General features: G+C 43.4%; 1 protein-coding gene across 1 annotated transcript; it reads right to left on the bottom strand.

Annotated features, from left to right (window-relative positions):
• Positions 1-3,143: 3,143 nt before the first annotated feature.
• RPE65 (retinoid isomerohydrolase RPE65) lies at positions 3,144-19,681 on the bottom strand. Its single transcript, XM_084637941.1, has 14 exons — positions 19,608-19,681; positions 17,780-17,862; positions 15,571-15,721; positions 14,141-14,248; positions 13,892-14,033; positions 11,104-11,251; positions 10,663-10,744; positions 10,053-10,185; positions 9,794-9,933; positions 7,777-7,906; positions 5,934-6,048; positions 5,741-5,835; positions 5,525-5,636; positions 3,144-3,372 (listed from the first exon to the last, which is right to left on the bottom strand). Exons 1-14 carry the CDS (start codon positions 19,616-19,618, stop codon positions 3,221-3,223), a joined length of 1,602 nt encoding a protein of 533 aa, XP_084494067.1. The 5' UTR covers positions 19,619-19,681; the 3' UTR covers positions 3,144-3,220.
• Positions 19,682-19,737: the final 56 nt, after the last annotated feature.

Here is a 19,737-nt window from a genome sequence, read left to right as displayed (position 1 = left end):
GTTCTGTGTAATGAAACAAACTCCTTTGTGCAAAAACTATTCTTGGGTTATTAACATTCACACTTCGTATATGAAATGTAAGAGCAAGCTGTAGTTTCTCAGTCTACAATAACAAAACAATTTAAAAGTAATAAATTGAGTGGAAGCTGATACTAAAAATAAAGGCTTTACTCTTCCCTGCATATTTGCTTTAAAGTCACTATACCAAGAGTGGGCAAACTATGGCCCAGGGGCCGCATCCAGCCCTTCATACATTTTAATCCGGCTCTTGAGCTCCTGCTGGGGAGCAGGGTCCAGAGCTTGCCCTGCTCTGGGGTTCCAGCTGGGAGCAGGGTCGAGGGTTCCACGCAACTCCTGGAAGCAGCAGCATGTCCCCCCTCCAGCTTCTAAACATAGGGGCAGCCAGGGGGGCTCCACACGTTGGCCCAGCCCCAAGCACCACCTCCACAGCTCCCATTGGCTGGGAACTGTGGCCGATGGGAGCTGCCTAGCTGCATCTCCATGTAGGAACCAGAGGGGGTTGAGGTAAGTACCAACCAGAGCCTGACCCCCTCCCATACCCCAACCCCCTGCTCCAGCCCTGATCGCCCTCCAAACCCCTCAGTCTCAGCCCAGAGCGCTCTCCTGCACCCCCAACCCCTCATCCCCAACCACACACTCCTCTGTATCCCAGCCCGGAGCCCCCTCCTGCACCCTGAACTCCTCATTTCTAGCCCTGCCCCAGAACCTGCATGCCCAGCTGGATACCTCACCCCCTCCCACACCCCAACCCCCAGTTTTGTGAGCATTCATGGCCTGCCATACAATTTCCATACCCAGTTGTGACCCTTGCGTGCACTATACTGTCAAACTTCTTAGCATTCATTAGTGTAAACAGGGGCTGAAGGGATCCATCTTGCTTCTGAACTAGTTTGTTGTGGAATTCTTTTATGATACACTATAAATCTGCATCACTGTGAGGCTGATCCAGGGCCCTCTAAATGTAACAGGGGTCTTTCCATTGACTTTTAATAGGCCTTGGATCAGACCAAACATTCAGAGATCTAGTCTCTCCATACTGTTGGTAACATTTAGCCAGTACTAGGTGTTCAGTTAGTTAAAAGAGACACAGTGAGTCAGCAAATAGGGTACTGACCTGGGAGACAGGAGCCCTGGGTTCTGTTTCCAGCTCTCCTGCCTATGTGGCAAGTCATTTCACCTCTCTGTACCTCAGTTTCCTCATCTGGATAGTCATGATAATGATGTACTCCTTTGTAAAGTGTTTTGAGATCTATGGCTGCAAAAGTATTCTATGATCTGACCCAAGTACTGTTACAATCTGAAGGCTGTTTGGCCTATGTGAAATGAATCAATGTTGAAAGAGACCTCATAAAAACTAGTCCTGGAATTGGCACTTTTGTCTCCATTCAGTAAAGGTCAAGAATCCATTTGGTATCTGAAAACTTTAGATTCAGTCTTTCCTCATAGGATGTGAGGTACCTTAGCAGGGCAATGTGGGGCAACTTAACTAGCCCCCCTGACCTGAGAATTGGACCTATTCTGCAAATAGAAAAATTCAAGTTCTAGTTGTATCAATCTGAAATCATTCACCAGCAGAAGTAAGTTTGTTGGAGTAGAAGACAGTGAGGACAAAAACCTTTTCTTTGCATTTTTTCATGTGCTAAGAAAACAGGAGCTAAATGCATCTCACATGGGATTTTTGATAGTGACAAATTACTGTAACAAGTTCTGGGATAACAAAGCTTTAACAGACAATATTACTTCAGCTCAGGGTCTGAGATAAAGTAATATTAAAGCTGGAATATTAACAGCAAAATAAAATTTAAACAATGTTTAAATAACAAGAATACTATTAATTATGTAACATAACTGTCTTGTCAGCTCTGGCATAGAATTCCATGAATTCAGTGTCAAATAATGCCATTTTACCCAGAGGCTGGCTGCTAGTAAGTCTGTCAGTTATGAACTGTAACAGCTTTATTCTTCATATAGCCTTCTGGATCTTTGCATCAAATACAAACACTGAGCTTAGCTGACTGGGCACATCATTATTTTAAATTTGGATTTGGAGGCTGGCAGGACTTTTGAGAGTCATAAGAGTACTTTCACCCTGGCAAGCAAGTGGTCAATATTTAAGTCCAAACTTCCTTTAAGTTTGGATTTTGATCTTGGTCACTTATGCAAACATCCTGCTACATGCAGTATTTGGAAGGTTCTGCTCCCTAAATTCGGAGAAAAGCTGAGGGGGGGGGATTTTCTTTCATATTTGACTGCTTCTGGCTGCTATATGTTTGGAAAGGGGACTTGCTCCTTAACTGAAGGGTGCAGTTGGGACATGAACTGTTACTTTGTTGGCTGCATCTTGCAAAATTTCTTTGGAGTGAGTGTGTCATCAATGGAGAAAATGGTGTCTCTCAAAGCCATGGACTTACTGTCTCATAGATGGATCCTGGTTCTCAAAAACAGCCCCAGGAAGGATAGTAGTCAACTTGAATGAGTTTATGGTGGCCCCACTCAAACATTGGGTTTTAAAAAGCTAATACAGTGAACTGGAATTGAGTCAAATCAATACATTTTTATACAGGATAAAATAGCCTCCTCAAAGTCATTAGAAGACACTCCAGCTTGTTCCACTGATGTTTAGACTCTACAACACACTGAATTTCACATAGTACTGTTGCAAGTGCATCTCTGCCCCAAAGTTTAAAGAAAGGTTCTTTACAGAGTTAGTTTTAAAATGCTCAATGCTGCTTGTTTTAAAATCCTGTTGATGATTTTGCAAGGCTGAAAAATCTGATGAGAGAATACTTAAGTGACCATCAAGAAAAGTGAGAGACTGGGAGGTAATATCTTTTATTGGACCAACTTCTGTTGGTAGAGACAAGTTTTCAAGCTGCACAGTACTTCTTTAGGTCCGAGACACTCAGAGCACCTTTCCCAGACCTAAAGAGTGCTGTGCAGCTTGAAAGCTTGTCTCTTTCGCTGACAGAAGATGTCCAGTGAAGGATATTATATAGTCCACCATGTCTCTCTAAATTCTGGGACCAACACAGCTAGAAAACAATACCGCAAACATCAAGAAAAATGAAATTCTCAGTCTTAATGAGTTTTACAAATCAAAGACACTGAAGGAACATAGAATATTTGAGTTTTTGTAACTAGAAATGTATCTTTTCAAAGTCAAAAAAGCAAATTACAATAAGTACACTGAAGAGAATAGTCACAATCTTATGAACGTTCCATGGAAGGTAACAGGAATATTCATCTCCACTTCAGCTCTGGCAACTTCACTCATATCCTTTGCATTCAGTATCAGTAGATAGGCAGGCTTCTGTCCTGCTCCAGGGTTAACAATCACACTCAGAACGACACCTAGCAAGCAGAAGTAAATATGATTTATATCAACAAAAAGCACATGGCCTTCAAGGTAACTCACTAGGCTCTCACTTGGACACCCACTAACCTCCAAGTGGCAGAACTATCAGTTACTTCCAGAATCCTGGCAGAGCACAGCTATTACTAAAAGCATGGAGGCCATGAAACTGCTATTGAAAGGAAAAGGCTTTTCCTCTTCAGAAAGCATTCTGGATTTTTACTTGCTTTTCCAATAACCCAGTGCTTTTTGGATTTCTGAGGCAGGTTCGCTATAGCATGGCAGCTCCAGCCCAGTGTATAAAATGTTTTAAAAGCAGGGCTTTATTCTAAAGATGACCATAAAAATGATATTGCAAGATCCTGTGACAACTGACCCTCAGAGTTCATATCACATTAGAAGTAGAAAGGGAAAATTATTTGCCCTAGAAGTAAGGCTAAGATTTCTGTCACACATATTTTTAGTAAGTCACGGCCAGGTCATGGGCAATAAAGAAAAATTCACAGAAGACAGTGACCTATCTGTGACTTTTACTAAAAATATGCATGACAAAATGGGGAGCTGCAGGGTCCCCATGCCCCTGGTAACTCCAAGCTCAGGGGACTCCCACCACCTGCAGTGGCTCTGGCTCGGAGCTCCAGGGCACCTCTGTTGGCTGTGGTGCTCCATGATCCCAGGCACCCCCACCACCTGCAGGACCGGGAGCTGCACAGCACTCCTGCCACCCGCAGTGACTGGGAGCTGCGGGGCACGCCTGCTGCCCTCTGCTGCTGGGAGCTTGGGCCTGAAGTTTCCAGTCACCAAGGTTGGCGGGGACCCTGCAGCTCCCAGGCACCGGGGGCTCAAGTCATGGAGGTCTCTGGAAGTCATGGATTCCGTGACTTCCATGATCTCCGTTACAAAGTCATAGCCCTACTTTAATTCTACTTTTCTGATCTTCACTTCTGGGCTGACGTGTGAGATGGGCAGAACTCCCCTACCTCTTAAGATTTTTTTTTTTTTTAGCAGCCACTCAAAGTAGGGTAGAGCATGAGACAGGAGAGGGCCCTATTCCCTTCTGCCTATCACTCTGTTGAGTCCAACTAGCCCTCTTCACTGATTTTCAATCTGCCTCCATACAAGTGGCAGGAACTGCTGACAGTGTCCTTAAACTCAGGCACTGGTACATTAAGCCCACATGCTGACAGCAGAGTGCCACAGGAGTGCTGGAACATGAGAAACAAGCACCTGGTGCAAAGAAAAAAAAATCTGAAAAAATTGAATCTGAAAAAAAAAAACATGGAAAACAGAGTCACTAAGGTACCAAAAAATGATCAGTGACTCGTGAGGGCAGAGACAGTTGCTGCAGCATCAAAGAACAATGTCAAAAGTCTTGGGACAAAGACTGTAAAAATGTAAGCACTGAACCAGAGTCAATGTTCACCTAATGCCAGAAAGCATGCAAGAGTGTGCTTAAGTTCCATTTAAGTAAATAGCAGTTAAGGATATGCGTAAGTGCTTTTGTGAATTGAGCACATAAATGGAATCAAAATTTCACCCACTAAGTCAATGGGAGGTTTAGCTGTTGACTTCAGGGGGGTCAGGATTTCACCCAATGTCTTTTAACCATATTTTGGGAGACAGGATGATACAGGAAACCATTGGGATAGCTCCTTACCTTTACGCGTGCTGCTGCTCACGCTCAGTATTGGTGCACAAGAGTGCAGCTGCCCAGAGCCAGCTTGCACTATGCTTTGTGCAAACTGGTGCTCTTCATCCTACACTGACGCAACCACGAAATTCACTCCTCCCCCAACATTAAGACTAAACCAACATTTGTTCTTACGTTTATGCTTTCATAAAACTCTGCTATTGGAATTGCGTCTAATATTGTAATGCATGATAGAAATGCTCAAGAGGAGGGACAAATTCACAATACCCTCAAACTCTTGCTTCGTCAGTCTTGGCCTCTGTTCTATATTCAGAAAGTCCTCCCAATTGTTTTAGACAGTTCTGCTTCACAGTAATGAAAACCACTCTCACTTGGCAATTTATTGACTGTCCATCTAAAGGACTTGGCATTCAAGATAGCTCTGGGTCCCTGGGTCAGTGGATTCAAACTTATAAAAGAATCTAATTGAGCAAAAGTAAACATAACCTAAGATCATTTACCATCGTCCTCTTCCAGGGCGTCTGGATGTGAAACAAAGATAGGCTCTGATGGGTATGAATCTGGTTCCTGCCACACCCAAGTCTCTTTCGTTTTAACATTCAGCTTACAAAGCTGCAAAGGGGAGAAAAATCATCTCAGTACGGCTCCTTGTTAATTTTGTCTTAAGATAACATGCCTTAAATCAAACATGTCCTCATTAGAATATCAATAGTTACCCTGTCTGGAACAAAGTGATTCAATCCAAGGCCATACGTATATGTATAGGGTTTTCCAGCATATTTCTTATAATTGATTTGTGGAAACTCAAAGGCTAGAAAATGAGAGCACACATTTTCTGGGATTAGTGGGTTTCGGATTTAGTAAACTCCTTTTGCTGCCTATGGCTGAGGTTCAGATTTAACATCTTACCTTGGCGAGCCCCAGAGAAAAGAATCTCTGGTTCCAGCCAGATTGTTTCATCACTGTGCAGAGTTGCAGTTGCTGTTGTGTAGGGCAAGGTGACCAAATTCTTACCTGTGTCGGCCTAGAACAAAGAGAAGCAACCACTTTTGAGGAACAAAGGAACAACTGCAATTCCAAACCCTGTTTATTTTCTGTACTTTTGCACCACACCCTGTCTAATATTTATTTTCTTTGAACACCAGCAATGCAGTTAGTGATGTACAGCAGAACCTTGCTAAGCAGCAAAATTTATAATTCACCTACACAAAATGGCTGTCTCTTCCCATTTCTCAGTTAACACTTAACGGCAAGGTGCTTTGATGAGAGCTCATCTCCACAAGATTTTGTTAGTTTTACAAAACATATAGCTGTATGTTTCCCAGCATACTATGAAGTCTCAGGACATAATTGAAACTAAGATATAGTTCCCAAAACAAATAAGCAAAGTACAACCTGCAGTTCAGTATCCTTGACTTTTCAATTGGGATTTACTGGCTCATTTTCACAACTCGCAAATTTACATGGGTTTCCCATTGGCTAGTGTAAATTTGGGAGGCTCTGCTGCACTATATCTGATCATGAGCAAAATCCACATTTTGTTTTCCTTAAAAGAATGAAAACAAAGAGAGAAACCTGGGGCCAAATTTTGGTCTGTTAATTAAGTGTGAATCAGGAACCAATGGATTTACATTGGCATGAGATCAGAATCAGGCCGCTGGTCCTTAGGGAAGAGGTTTAACAAAGAGAAGTTAGGTACCCAATGTTCACTGAAAGGCAATGGAACACGGGCCTAATTCTTCTTGAAAATATTCCCTAAAGTTATCCTGAGGTAATTAACTGCTAACATATGTACATGTATATTTTAATTAAATTATATGAGGTGTATGATATATAGTGCCACTGAAATTCGCTGCTTTTAGGCCAATTTACTTCGTTGGAAGTGTCACCCCGGTCTGTTCTCAACACAGTCAGGATTGAGAGCAAAGATTAGTTTTAAAAATCATCTAGAACTATAAGGGTGAAATGTAAGGGCCCCTGCTTTACAAAATCTAAGTAGGGTGGGGGCCACAGGAGGAGCAGATGCACAATGGACCTCGGCACTCTGTTTGCCAGGGAAATTAGCTCTGCAGCCGTAGGTGCTGGAACTTAGGGTGCAGCTGCAACCCCTGGCTTAAAGTGGTTTCCATTAGATTCAAGATTTACAGTTTGGTTAAAAGGTTCTCAGCACCCCCCACTATAAAAATTGTTCCAGCACCTCTCTGCTGCTTCTCTGAATATAGTAGCTTAGAAGGGAGCAGTAGGACAAACTTGTTCAACACAGGCTGCTTGGTCTGTAAATTCAGAGGCCACAAACCTTGTGTTGAGGCTGGTCATGTGTCAGAATCTCAACACCAGACCAGGGGCAGGGAATGGATTTCATCCAGAAAGTTCACTCCAGCCGTGTCTGCTCTCTGCAAATGCGCTAGCAAACAAGATGGCTGACAAATTATTCACCCACCTCCAATCAACACACTACAGCTCCTGGAAACCACCCTATCATAGAAGAACTGCACTTACACCTTGCACTTCTCTATCTTGGAAAGCAATACATGGGAACTTTCTGTGGGACAGACACTGTTAGAAAGTTATGGGTGGTTTTCTATTTCTATGAAGACAGATTTTTAAGGGGTTTTTCCTTCAAAAGAAATTTAAACTAAGTTACACGGGAAACAGTCTGCAACAGATTTGCAGGAGCCATGCAGGCTGTAGCATTTCAGAGAACTGAATGTAGTTAAACTTCCAGATGTGCATAGCCTAGTCAAACTGTTACCTTGTCAATGTTTAAGGGAAGGACATATCTGCGAGCTTCAGGCTGAGGAGCTTTTTCTGCATGTTTCTTCACTTCTTCCCAATTGGACCGCAAATTGGCTAAGTACAGATAATTGTAAACAAACTCAAACCTGCACAAAGACAGAATCAGAAATAAGAACCAGAACAATTGTGTGTCATTTTAGAGAGAAGAGTTCAAAATGCATCTGTTCATTCCCACACCTGCAACAAGTGAATAGGAAGGTCTGATAGGGCTCCTGATGCAGTGTTCTTTGGGGGAAGAGTTGTGTGTGCACAACACTGCCCTCTACTGGACGGAATTAAGAACTGTTCAGCTGCATGTCACAGGCTCCATACAGTTAGCTGATTTTGGAGCAGGAGAATCCCACTTTTGCACTTGGTGTCACCATGAAGTTTTGAGTGTCCATGGTGCAGAATCACTGCTGGAAAGTTAAAGTCTATGCTGACAGATTTATTTCTGTATTTCTGTGACTATTGCCTATCACCCTAAAAAAATTAATCCAGACTTGTGCCCATCGGACTAGCAGTAGCAGAGGTATTTCAACAATTAATACCATTTACTAAAGCTAACAATGAACTGAAAGCGTTGGTAAATCAGTTATTAAAACTTCACAAAATCCTCCACACACACTAGTAACTGAATATCTGTGTAAACCAAAAGTGATCAGTATGAACATTCTGAAAGCAGATAGTTGAAAATCAGGTCCTGCTTTAAACCCTGACCCTAGAAGCTGATTCCCCGCAGACATATCCCATTTCCACTTGAGGGTCAGCTTGGGGGATCAGAGCCTTACTTCACTGCTAATAGCTGAGTGCCGGGGCTGTGTTTCCCCTGCAGGAACAGATGTCAAAAAAGAAAGATTTTTTACGTATTGTAAGGAAACAGTCACATAGCCACAACATTCTAATTACTTTCAGGAAAATAATATTTTGCTTTTAAAAATTAACATTTTCCCTGAAACCAAGTTATTTTTTAGTTTGAACAAAAATAAATAAATAAATACATTAAAAAAAAAAATTAAGAGTCTGCCAACTTATTTCCCTTAACCAGATCACAGCATGGCAGTACTTTATGAGCAGATGTCACTTTAGCTTTGTGCTTTAAAACTGATTACAGTTAGATACTTCCAGGTCAAAATTATTAAGGGCTGGTCTACACTACACAGTTAGGATGACATAAGGCAGCTGGGGCTTCAGACCTCCCTGCCTGCTGGGAGTCAGGCAGCCTTGTCAATTTCATGGCTAGATGAGCCATGAAATTGACAAGCCTGCCCTGCTCCTGGTGGGAAGCCAGTGGGGGGCATGGGAAGCCCAAAAAGCCAGGGCAGCTAGACCCCACTCCTTGGGGGCAAGAAGCCTGGGGCAGCTTCCAGCAGGGAACAGGGAGGGGAAAAGCACTGGGCAGCTCTCCCCGCGACGGGGGGTAGGGGAGGGGAAGGCAGCCTTCCAGGAGCCCGGGAGCCTGTGGGGCAGCTGGGCTCCTGGCAGGGCTCTCAGCTCCTCACACTGCCCTTCTTAGGTCGGTGGAAATGCTCGTGAGGACGTGCACCACCAACCCAAGGAAGGTAGTGTGGATATGCACTACCACAATAATTACTGCAGTGGCTTTAACTCTACTTAATATAGGTTGACTTGCATTTCCAGTGTAGACATACCCTTAGTGTAGTGGTTATCCCTGGTTCCTTAGAAAACAAACTTGCTGCTGGATTATCCAGACCAGCCAGGTATATTTTCAGTCAGAATGGATTTATAGCCTTGGATGACAAAATCATCCATCCATTCCTGGGGTACAATCGTACTCTGATTGAAGACAATGACAAAAATCTCACTAATGTCAATCACAGAGAGTCAGGCCCAGAATCATAGCAATTAGATATAGGAAAGACCCACTAGGTTGCCCATCCCATTGCCTTCTCAATACACGATTTCTCTCAGCACATTTCTAGACTGTATTTACAAATAGCCCTGTGGGCAATCACTCGAGCGCTCTCACATACCCCTTCCAGGTGCAGAGATCCACAATAAGAAATCCATTGTCTTCATAGGTGTTAATGTGATGGAAGAGGTTAAAGGCCGAGGTCCTATATTTGATATTGAGGTACTTTCCTTTTTTTTTATCTGCTACATGAAGCCAGACCTGGAAAACAAAGAAGCATTTTGCTTTTCGTACATGAGAAATAGTGAAGGTATATTTACCATGACACAACCTCTCATTTAGAAGGCCAGTATGTAACAGTGCAATGCAATTTCACTTACCCCCATGGTTTCATTAGACTCAAAGCAATCCATGTAGTTGGCTCCCCACAGACTCCAAGAAGAAAGGAATTTGAGCAGGTTAATTTTCACTGGTGTTTCCACAAACACTATATAGTTTGGAGTCAGCCCAAAGCTGTTCAGAAATACAGTAGGAGCTTGTAAGTTTGTTTGTGGTGATTTCTGACAAAAGTATGTTTATACACAGAATGGTGGCTTGTCAAATAGTGGCTGCTGCATTTAAAAGTCAGTTTAATGTTATTGGAACATAATCCTCCTGATTTCTGCAGATTCTTAATGTTAGCTGGTGTTTACTGCATGCTTAGCAGTTTTGCTTCCCATGTATAAAACAGAAAGAATGTTTGAATAAACCAGTTTAAAAAAAACCAATCAAACATTGTGCAAACTATATCTGTCCACATTACAGGACAGTTGTACCTTTTGTGTTATTTGCATAAATGACAGTGGGTTCTCTGCTAGAAATGGCTGTTTTCAAATGTGGCTCAAAGGTATGAAATACAGGTTTCACAGCAAGAAAAAGTCTCACTTTTCTGCATACAGAACTGGTTTATATATTTCACTGTGCTGTTGAAAGAAATGGCCTACAATTTACCTGTGCACATACGAGGGTTTAAATCTATCGCTGCAAGGAAACTGCACAACCACATTGGACTTGTTCATTGGATCTTTCTTGTCTGAAATAAAAATAGTATTTAAATGATTACGGAAGCAGCCCCAAGAATGGCTCAGTAACCCAATGCAACAAAATGTTAGCTAGGAAGGTTTTTGGCCTTTAACACAAGAAGTATTCTTTTCTGAAAATAACATGTACTGTCTTTTTAAAGAACAACATCTGTAAAAAGTTTCTTATAAAAATTTTTAGTTAGATAAGGAAGGGACAGAAAAGAAAAAAAATCAAATAAAAAAATCATCTGAATACTGAAAAATGATGCAATGTTCAAAGGTGACAGATTAATTCGGCACCTGAAGGGATTTCTACAGCATGAATGTCTGAAGGGCACAGACATTGCTTTTAAGCAATACATAAACTAACCTGCTTGCAGTGGAGGGATCCTTACAATATTGTAGGCAATTGCAAAATTTTTTCCAAAGCAGTTGCCGATGTTATAAACCGTCCCATCATTTTCAATATGGGGGTGAGCAGTCAAGCCATTGATTGAAACATATTTGCAAAGGTCCACCTGAAGAATGAGAGAGAGAGAGGTGACTTGGGGTGAATCACAAGCTTTTCTGGAGGAGGTATTTACTTATCATTATGAATGTAATGAAATACTTGGCTTGGGAGTGTCCTGTTATTTTAGGTAAGGAATGTTCTCGTTTCACACCTCTAGGTAAATTACCTACAAATATTTAGAGAAATAGCAGCAATGGCATGCACACAACTCCCATTTAAGTCAAGAGGAACTCTGTATGTAGAACTGTTGGGTCCAAAGGGAAAGAGTTTAAAATAAAAAACAGCTTGGATGTCTCACGGGCAAGCTGTTGAAGGTGGCATTCAGGTTAGACACAGTTCTGCATTCCTCCACTTGGGGGATCAGAATCCTTCCCAAAACCTCTAGCTCTGATCCAAGAAACAGCACACTAGATTCAATTTTTCGGCCTTGACATAGAAATGTGAATTGTACCCTGCTGTAGTCCCTTTATGAGCTAAATTGGGGATTGGGTAGAATGGAGTGCCAGAAGAGAGTGAAAATGGAGGTGTGCTCATACTTCCATGCTGCAGTGGTATAAATGGTTGTGAGGGTACCTGATTGTAATGTCAAAGATTAAAGCAGCTCCCTTCACCTTGAACTCTGGTGCTACTTTCCAGAGTCTGCAAAGTCTGCATCAGCTCATGCACTCAGATTTTCAGGAGGCTGCACAGGAATATTGTTCTTTTGACAGCCATTACAAAAACCAAGTATCCTGGCAAAATAGACAGCAAGCCAATAAGCACAATGATGGCTCCACTTGGGGGGCCAGAGACAGGCAGTGCAATTGTGTGTCCAGAGAACATTTTGCCCTGTTACCAGACCACTGGGACACCATTAGCACATGGCTCCATGGCAGTCACTGGCTCATACTAAGGAATGCTCACTAGCTATGTCTTCATTGCCATGCTACTCAAATAGGTCCTATAGGGAGGCTCAGGGCCGGCTCTACGTTTTCTGGCGTCCCAAGCAGCCAAAAAAAAAAAAAAACCTGACGAATACACCGCCGCTGGAGAGAACAGGAACATCGGAGGGAGCTGTCGGCAAATTGCTGCTGACGGCGAGACGGGAGTCAGAAGAGTCGCCGCCGAATTGCCGATGCGGGAAACAACGGAGAGGTGCTGCCACTGAATTGCCACCAGGGCTGCTGCCAGAGTACCACCCCAAGAACAGTTGGAGTGCCGCCCCTTCAGCAGCACCGCCCCAGGCACCAGCTTGCTTAGCTGGTGCCTAGAGCCGGCCCTGGGGAGGTTGGCCTTGGGATAAAGGCACTGAACTGGGACATCTACCCCAGACTTCCTGAGTGGACAAATCACCGAAGGGAGGACGGCACCCAACACCCACTGAATGTCATTGGATTTTGAGCACTCAACTCTGAGAATCCTTTGAAAATTGCCAGCCTCAGTCTGTGTGTGTCTCAGTTTCCCATCTCCAAAAAGAGGATAATAGAACAGGTCCAGTTTTTTTTACCCCATGAACATTTTTGACACAAACAAAAAATATTAATTTTAGGCAAAATGTCCATGGAAAAGCTTTAAGTTTTTGGTGAAAACTGGAAACCAAAAGATGCTGGCTGCAAATGTGGGTTGTAGTATGTCATGGGAGCTATGCACCTCATATCCCTATTCTCCTGTGTGGGCTGGAACCCCAAACTGGACTACATCTCCCATAACGCCTCAGAGTCTCACTTTTTTGTGAGGAGAACTGTGGAACATGGAGTGCCTGGCTATGGTGCATTATGAGAGATATAGTTCAACTGGGGATCCCAGCCCCTAGAAGAAATGGGACCACGAAGAGCAAACTACAGCTTCTATGAGGTACCACAATGCTCATTTGTAGCCAAACTCTTTCAGTTTTCAGCTGAAAACTTTAGGTTTTGGGCCAGAATATTTTGACATAAAATGACATTTTCCATGAGAGCAGACACATTTTTATGAAACAAGTAATTTTGTGGTGAAAACCCAATTTTCCATTGAAAAACAATTTCAATTGAAAATTTTAAGCCAGCCATAATAATAAATAATTAATAATAATAATAAAGAGGTGCGGTAAATTCATTGCTATTTGAGGTGCTTAGCGAATACAGTGTATAAGTACTTAGACAGATCGATAGCAGATGCACCTAACTTAGGGCCCAGTCTTGCAAATATGATTGGCATATTGCTTTCTGCTGTGAATAGACCCATGGACATCGCTGTTATCTGTAGAGTTGGGCTTTCAATTCTCATCAGCCATGGTCATGGATCCCAGTCACACTCCTCACCTGCACAAGTGTCTACTTTGTACATGAAGATGCACTTTGGTCATAGTTTGTAAGGCAGGATTTTAATAGAATCCTTTGATTTCAAGGGAGGAATTAATAATAGGAGCAGACAGAACTCTTTAAAACAAAGATGCTATTTTCATCTGCAAGCATGATGTAAGCAGCATGCTGTAAAGAGAACATTGTCCCATTTTTCATGAAGCCTCAGAACCACTTTAATAAATGAATGATCAAGCTAGTTGATATCTTTTTTAAAACTGCCCATTCCAGGTAATACCTTGGATCTTACCCTCTGTAATGTGCTACTGATAGAGTTTAAAAATGTGGAGGAATTACAAATAAAATGAAGACTAAGTATAAATATCTACCTGCTTGATTGTCTCCAAAGTCTCTGGGTTAATCTTGGTGATAAAGTTGGTCTCCGTGCAGGCATAGTAATCTTCACCCACTGGGTACACATTGACCAGAGCATTATCAGTCACCTCCACACCTCTGAAGTATGAAAAAAACCTGGGCCAACAAAGTCAACAAATGATCAATGATATCCTAGCAGTGGGGCTTTCAGACCATAACACCGAAAACATGTCACTCTTTTACAACATGCAACTCTCAGTCACCTGGAAAATATGTTCTTGCATGGATCAGGGTAAGCACAGGTGCCAAATTCAGTTATCACGATTCTTTTCTCAGTCATTGCTCTTACATAAGCATCAGTCCGAATGAACCTAGAGAAAGCCAAGAAATAGAAGGGATGTAATGGACATGACGACAAAAGTGGCTACAGTGTTATACAATGAAACAACAACTAATCCCTAAAATATTTAAATGAAACTCGATGTGAAGTTTAAAAGAGCTGAGTTTCATAACATATTTCTGCAATCAAGAGGGTCATGTCACATCTCAAGAGTATATAACTCTGAAACCTGCTTCTCTCTCTCCCCAAATGCTCAGACATGGGAAACACCTGGGAAGTTGATGACCAGGTAAAGCTGGAACCCCTCTTAGATTTTGACTTCAATGGGAATTTTGCCTAAGGACTGCAGACTTGAGACTTTTCTTAGTGGTTTTCTGGAATGGCATCAGTTATGTCTTCCTTGGAAGCTCACATGTCCTATTCAGGATTGGACAGATGTTTTTTCCTTGGAAAATCTCAACATTTCATCAAAAAACAAACCCCCAAACTGAATTCTTTTTTAAAATAAAAAAGATTTGAACTTTTTTGGTTTTTGGCAGATTTTGCCTGACCAAAATCCATAGAATGTTCAGTTTTTGGTTTTCTCACACACACACACACACACACACACACACACACACACACACACTTCAAGGAAAACAGACTCTCTCCACTAAAAATGCCTACTGTTGAAAAATCTTTCAATGGAAAATTTTCAACCAGCCCTAATCATCTTGTATCTTAGATTGATCAGCTTGGATGCCAGTCAAGTATCTGGACCTTCAGTATGAAACAAATGTTGATCCTACCAAATTGAAACAGATACTTATATACTTTGTTGAATATAAAGTGGCAGTACATTTTGGGTGCAAGCACAGAACCCCAAGAACTACAAGAGTGTTCTACATTAATGGTCCAAAACTCTGCACTAACAAGAGGCTAAACTACAGGGTTTTGACCATTGCTGTAGGACACTGCAACAACTTTCATAAAGGACTTTAGTTAACTAAAGGAAAGCAGAGTTGTCTAGTGATTAAAACCTGGGACTGGGAATCATGAGTCCTAGCTCTGTCACTTGAGGAAGCTTGAGGAAGTTACTTAACCTCCTTCTGTACCCGTTCTCTTATATGTAAAATGACCCAGTTGAAAAATGCATGCATTCTGTAATCTTTAAATGGAAAGTGTTATGTTAGTGCTAAGCATAAATATGATGTTACCATTATTAACAATTTATAATAATCCCAGCATTAGAGATTTTACAATCAGCTAATTGACTTGAAGTCAAGGTGAATCCTGCAGGCATCAGAGGGCAGAATATGGCCCTAACATTTTGTATTTTATCTCTTTATATTTGCTTTGATGTTTTGCACTTACCTGCGATGGTATGTGACATGCCCCTCCTTAAAGTCAAATTTATGAAGAAGTGCTTGGCCATCAAACAGATGATAAAATGGTTCTGAACCAACTTCAAACAAACCAGGCCCACATCTAAGCAGACTGCCTGTAAGCCATATGGGAATCCTGCCTATAAGAAAGGTAATCAAGAGGTAATTTTGTGAGTGCTAATTCCAAGATAAAACAGGTTTTTCTTAAGGGTCATGTGAGAAGAATAAACATTCCAAGTGCACCATTCCTCTTTCAATATGAGTTTTCCCTATGTTTATTAATCTCTTATTTTCACAAGGAAAACTGGGCTCTCACAATCTCTGAGATCAGTTTTTTCTTATTCTGCAGACTTAATATCTAGAATAAAGCCAAGTATGGAGCAAAATAAATCAGCAAATTGTTATTATGCAAAGGAGCAGATTTTGTTTTTTAATGTAGAAGATTTTTTTTTTTTTTAACATCTATTGAATTCCAATCTCTTTCCACCTCCTCTTCAAGATTTAAAAATGAAAGGAACTTAGAATTTAGTAGAAGAGTGAGCTATGAATCTGAATTCTCAATTAAAATTATAATGATCTTCCATTATACAGGATTCCAAGTCACCTTACAAACCTAACCAGTCTGATGTACAACTTTATATAGGGATTACTTTGTCCACCACTGAAACCCAGCCTCCTCCAAGGTGAAACACAGCAACTACTTAAGATTGCATAGTAATACCACCAGAGGTGAAAGTAAGCCGATACACCCCGGTACAGCATACCGGTAAGAGCCGGTGCGCCGTACCAGGACCGGTTTTTAGAGAGGACAATTTAAAGCCCCGGGGTAGCGGCGGCGGGGCTGCGGGGCTGCAGCCGGGATTTAAAGGGCCCCGGGAGCTCCAGCCGCTGCTATCCCCTGCCCCGGGGCCCTTTAAATCCCGGCTTGAGCCCTGCTGCCTGAGCCCTGGGGTAGGGGTGGGGTGGGGCTCTGGCGGGAATTTAAAGGGCCCCGGAGCTCCAGCCACCGCTACTGCCCCGGGGCCCTTTAAATCCCCATCTGAGTCCTGCTGCCTGAGCCCTGGGGTAGCGGCGATGGGGCTCTGGCGGGGATTTAAAGGGCTGGGGCGGTAGTGGTGGCTGGAGCCCTGGGGCCCTTTAAATCCCCAATGGAGCCCGGCCACCACTACCCCAAGGCTCGGGCAGCAGGGCTCCGGCGGGGATTTAAAGGGCTCGGGGCTCCGGCAGCTGCTACCACAGCGGAGCCCCAGGCCCTTTAAAGCTCTGCCAGAGCCCAGAGCCCTGGGGTAACGGTGGCAGCTGGGAGCCCAGGGCTCCTCAGTGATTTAAAGGGCCCGGGGCTCCACTGCGGTAGTGGCAGCTGGAGCCCTGGGCCCTTTAAATTGCCCCCGAGCCCCGGGGCTCCCAGCCGCCTCTGCAGCTGGTAGCTCAGAGGTGATTTAAAGGGCCCCAGGCTCCCAGCCACCACTACCGCAGCCGGAGCCCTGGCCCTTTAAATCAAGATTTAAAGGGCCCGGGGATTTAAGGCCCTGCCTCTTCCGGTTGAGGCCATGCTCCCTGCACATACCGGTAGGTCCTCTAACTTACTTTCACCCCTGAATACCACACAATAATTCTGGACAAAAGATGAAGAAGTATACTGCACACATGTTAAGATGCAAGAGGAATTTATAGGCAAAATGCCAATTTTAGGAAGATCATTGCTTTCAAAGCTGGAGTTTGACACCAGAGTTACCATCCCTGTTCTTACAAAAATGCCGTGGGATCTTTAATGACCACAAGAAGTCAGGTTTTATGTCTCCAAAAGATGTTACCTCCAGTGCTTCCTAAGAACATACTTGGCCATGTATTATTTCAGTATTGACTCTCAGAAAAGAGTGCGACCTATGGAACTGTCAGTTCTATTTCTTCAGCTGTTAGGTGTTCCTACAGGTCTGTCCTGGTAAAGACTCAGCTTGATTAAAAGATCTGATGGGATCACAGCACAGGGTATAAAAGGAATTTGGGCTTGTCCAGAAGCACCTGCTTCCACTACCCTGAGATGTACAGACCACTGTGCTTCCTGCCCCTGTGACACGTTTAACCCATTTATCTCACAGTGCAGCACCCTGGGATCAGATGAGCAGCATTCATTGACCCTGGGGAGAAGTGCTGGATTCCGAGGAATTGTGAAAAGAAAGCATTAGAAATGTACAAACCTGTGACATGAGCAGTTACTGGTGCAGCCAATTCCTCCGCAGTCTCAAAAAGCTTCTTGTATCCACCAGCTGGGTGCTCAATTCTGAAAGGTTTTAAGAGAGCTTACATAAGAGCTCTGGAAATGTGTCAGAGTTACAGGGCTTTGTTTCTAGATGGGATCATTTCGGACTCACACTAACTCTTAACAAAGCTGCACGATCAGCTTGAGGAGAAGCAGTGGCCCTCAGAAGAATGAAGGTTTGAATGGACCTGAGGGGAAGCCTGATGAGCTGCATTAACTGATTAAAAATAACACAGAGACTTTGAAGAAAGAGAGTGAGCATCATCATGTGCCTTCACTGCTGGGCATCAGAACTGAACTAACGTTTCTGAATGCCTCAGGCCCCGGTGGCTGCTCTACAACAGGGCAAAGCCGTAATACTATTGGCAACGGGTAGAGAAACCCTGAGGTCAGGGAAGTGGGCTGTGATTTTAGTGCCAAGAGTCATAAGTTCCATTTCCCAGGCCTCAGGTAAATTGCTGCCAACTGTAATGTGTGTGTATGGCTAAAAATCATACACTTGATTCTCCTCCTGCCAAGTACAGACTACAATGTCCAACGCACTCTAAATATAGACTATACTCTGCACTGCACTACCCTGCCCTCTCATCCAGAGGTACAGACCATCCTCCTGCCCCCCCAACTGTAACCCCCCAGAACAGTATGCACACCCGAACTAGCATACAGAACATACTGCACCCCTAAACACAGACTGAAATTCCTCCCTGACTCTGGTGCAGCCTGCTGTCTAGGACCTGGTCACCCTCTCTCATTGCTACTGTAACGTTCCCCCTCTGTGCCTGATCCACAAAGTATGCACGTCTGTTACAGCCAACTGCTAGAGTGTGGCTCTTTAGCACATGTTGCGGACTTTCAGCTTTCAGCTCTGGAGGTCCCCTGTCAGTCCCTGCTTATGACAACCATCACATTGCTCCTTGGAGAGCAGAGTGCTGCATTATTCCCATATACTGCAACTTCTGAAGTGGGTTTCCATTTCTGAGAATATAACAGGCTGCAATAAGATGCTATGTGCAATAATCTCGGTAGGTAAATTCAGGTATCTAGTAAATCCAGCAGATCCAGCTGTAGCATGAAGGAGGGAGGAAAGAGCCAGACAGTGTAACTCCTTCCCCCAATACTCCCCATAGGAGGGGAGAGCTGATATCAGGCTTCATATGGCCCCCGCCCCCACTTCAACCATGTGAATTTGGGGAAGAAAATCTCCTGGGAGGAGCCAGTCAGTAGGAGCAGAGATAAGCAGCTGTAGCCAGCACCTTCAGAAGTTGGTGGCATCATCAGCACTCAATGGATTTCACTGTGAAAACTCTCTCCCCTGTGCTGACTGGCTATTTGCTTCCCCCTTTCCCCACAGTCTCTTCCCTTCAGCCTCCCTCCATGCTTCCCTTCCCTTAGTACCATCTCCCTTCCTTTGTCTGTCTGGTTAGCTAATTCTCTCCCAGCAAAACTCCACCAAATAAGTTTAAAACAAGCAATCAAAGAATTGTGGCACTAACTTGATATTTGCATCCTATTACATTGCTCCCTCCGCTCATGTGCTTTATCTCCCTTGCCTTCCTTCCCCCCCCAGCATGTCTGTGTCCTCTCCTCTACTTAGAAAGTAAGCTATTCAGGGCATGAACGATCTGCTACTCTGGTTGTACTGTGCCTCGCACAAAAAGGGACCCTGCCTGAGAACGGAGCCTCCAGGGGGCTATTGTAATACAATTACTACATTAATAATAAGCACCAAGTCTCTAGTCCAGAGAAAAGCCTGTAGGGATACTCACTGGCTGGACATTTTCTCCCTGATCAAGGATTTGAGCTTTCCAGAGCCAACTGCGGAGTGTGGAAGTCAGAGCTGTGTGCTGGGTATTTATATGAGTGGTAAGTCCCACTGAAGGGAGTTATAGCCTCAAG

Source organism: Lepidochelys olivacea (assembly GCF_965140295.1).
Source record: "Lepidochelys olivacea isolate rLepOli2 genome assembly, chromosome: 8".
Lineage (NCBI taxonomy): Eukaryota > Metazoa > Chordata > Testudines > Cheloniidae > Lepidochelys > Lepidochelys olivacea.
Note: the sequence above shows the minus strand (reverse complement) of the source record. Positions and strands in the feature narration are given on the sequence as shown.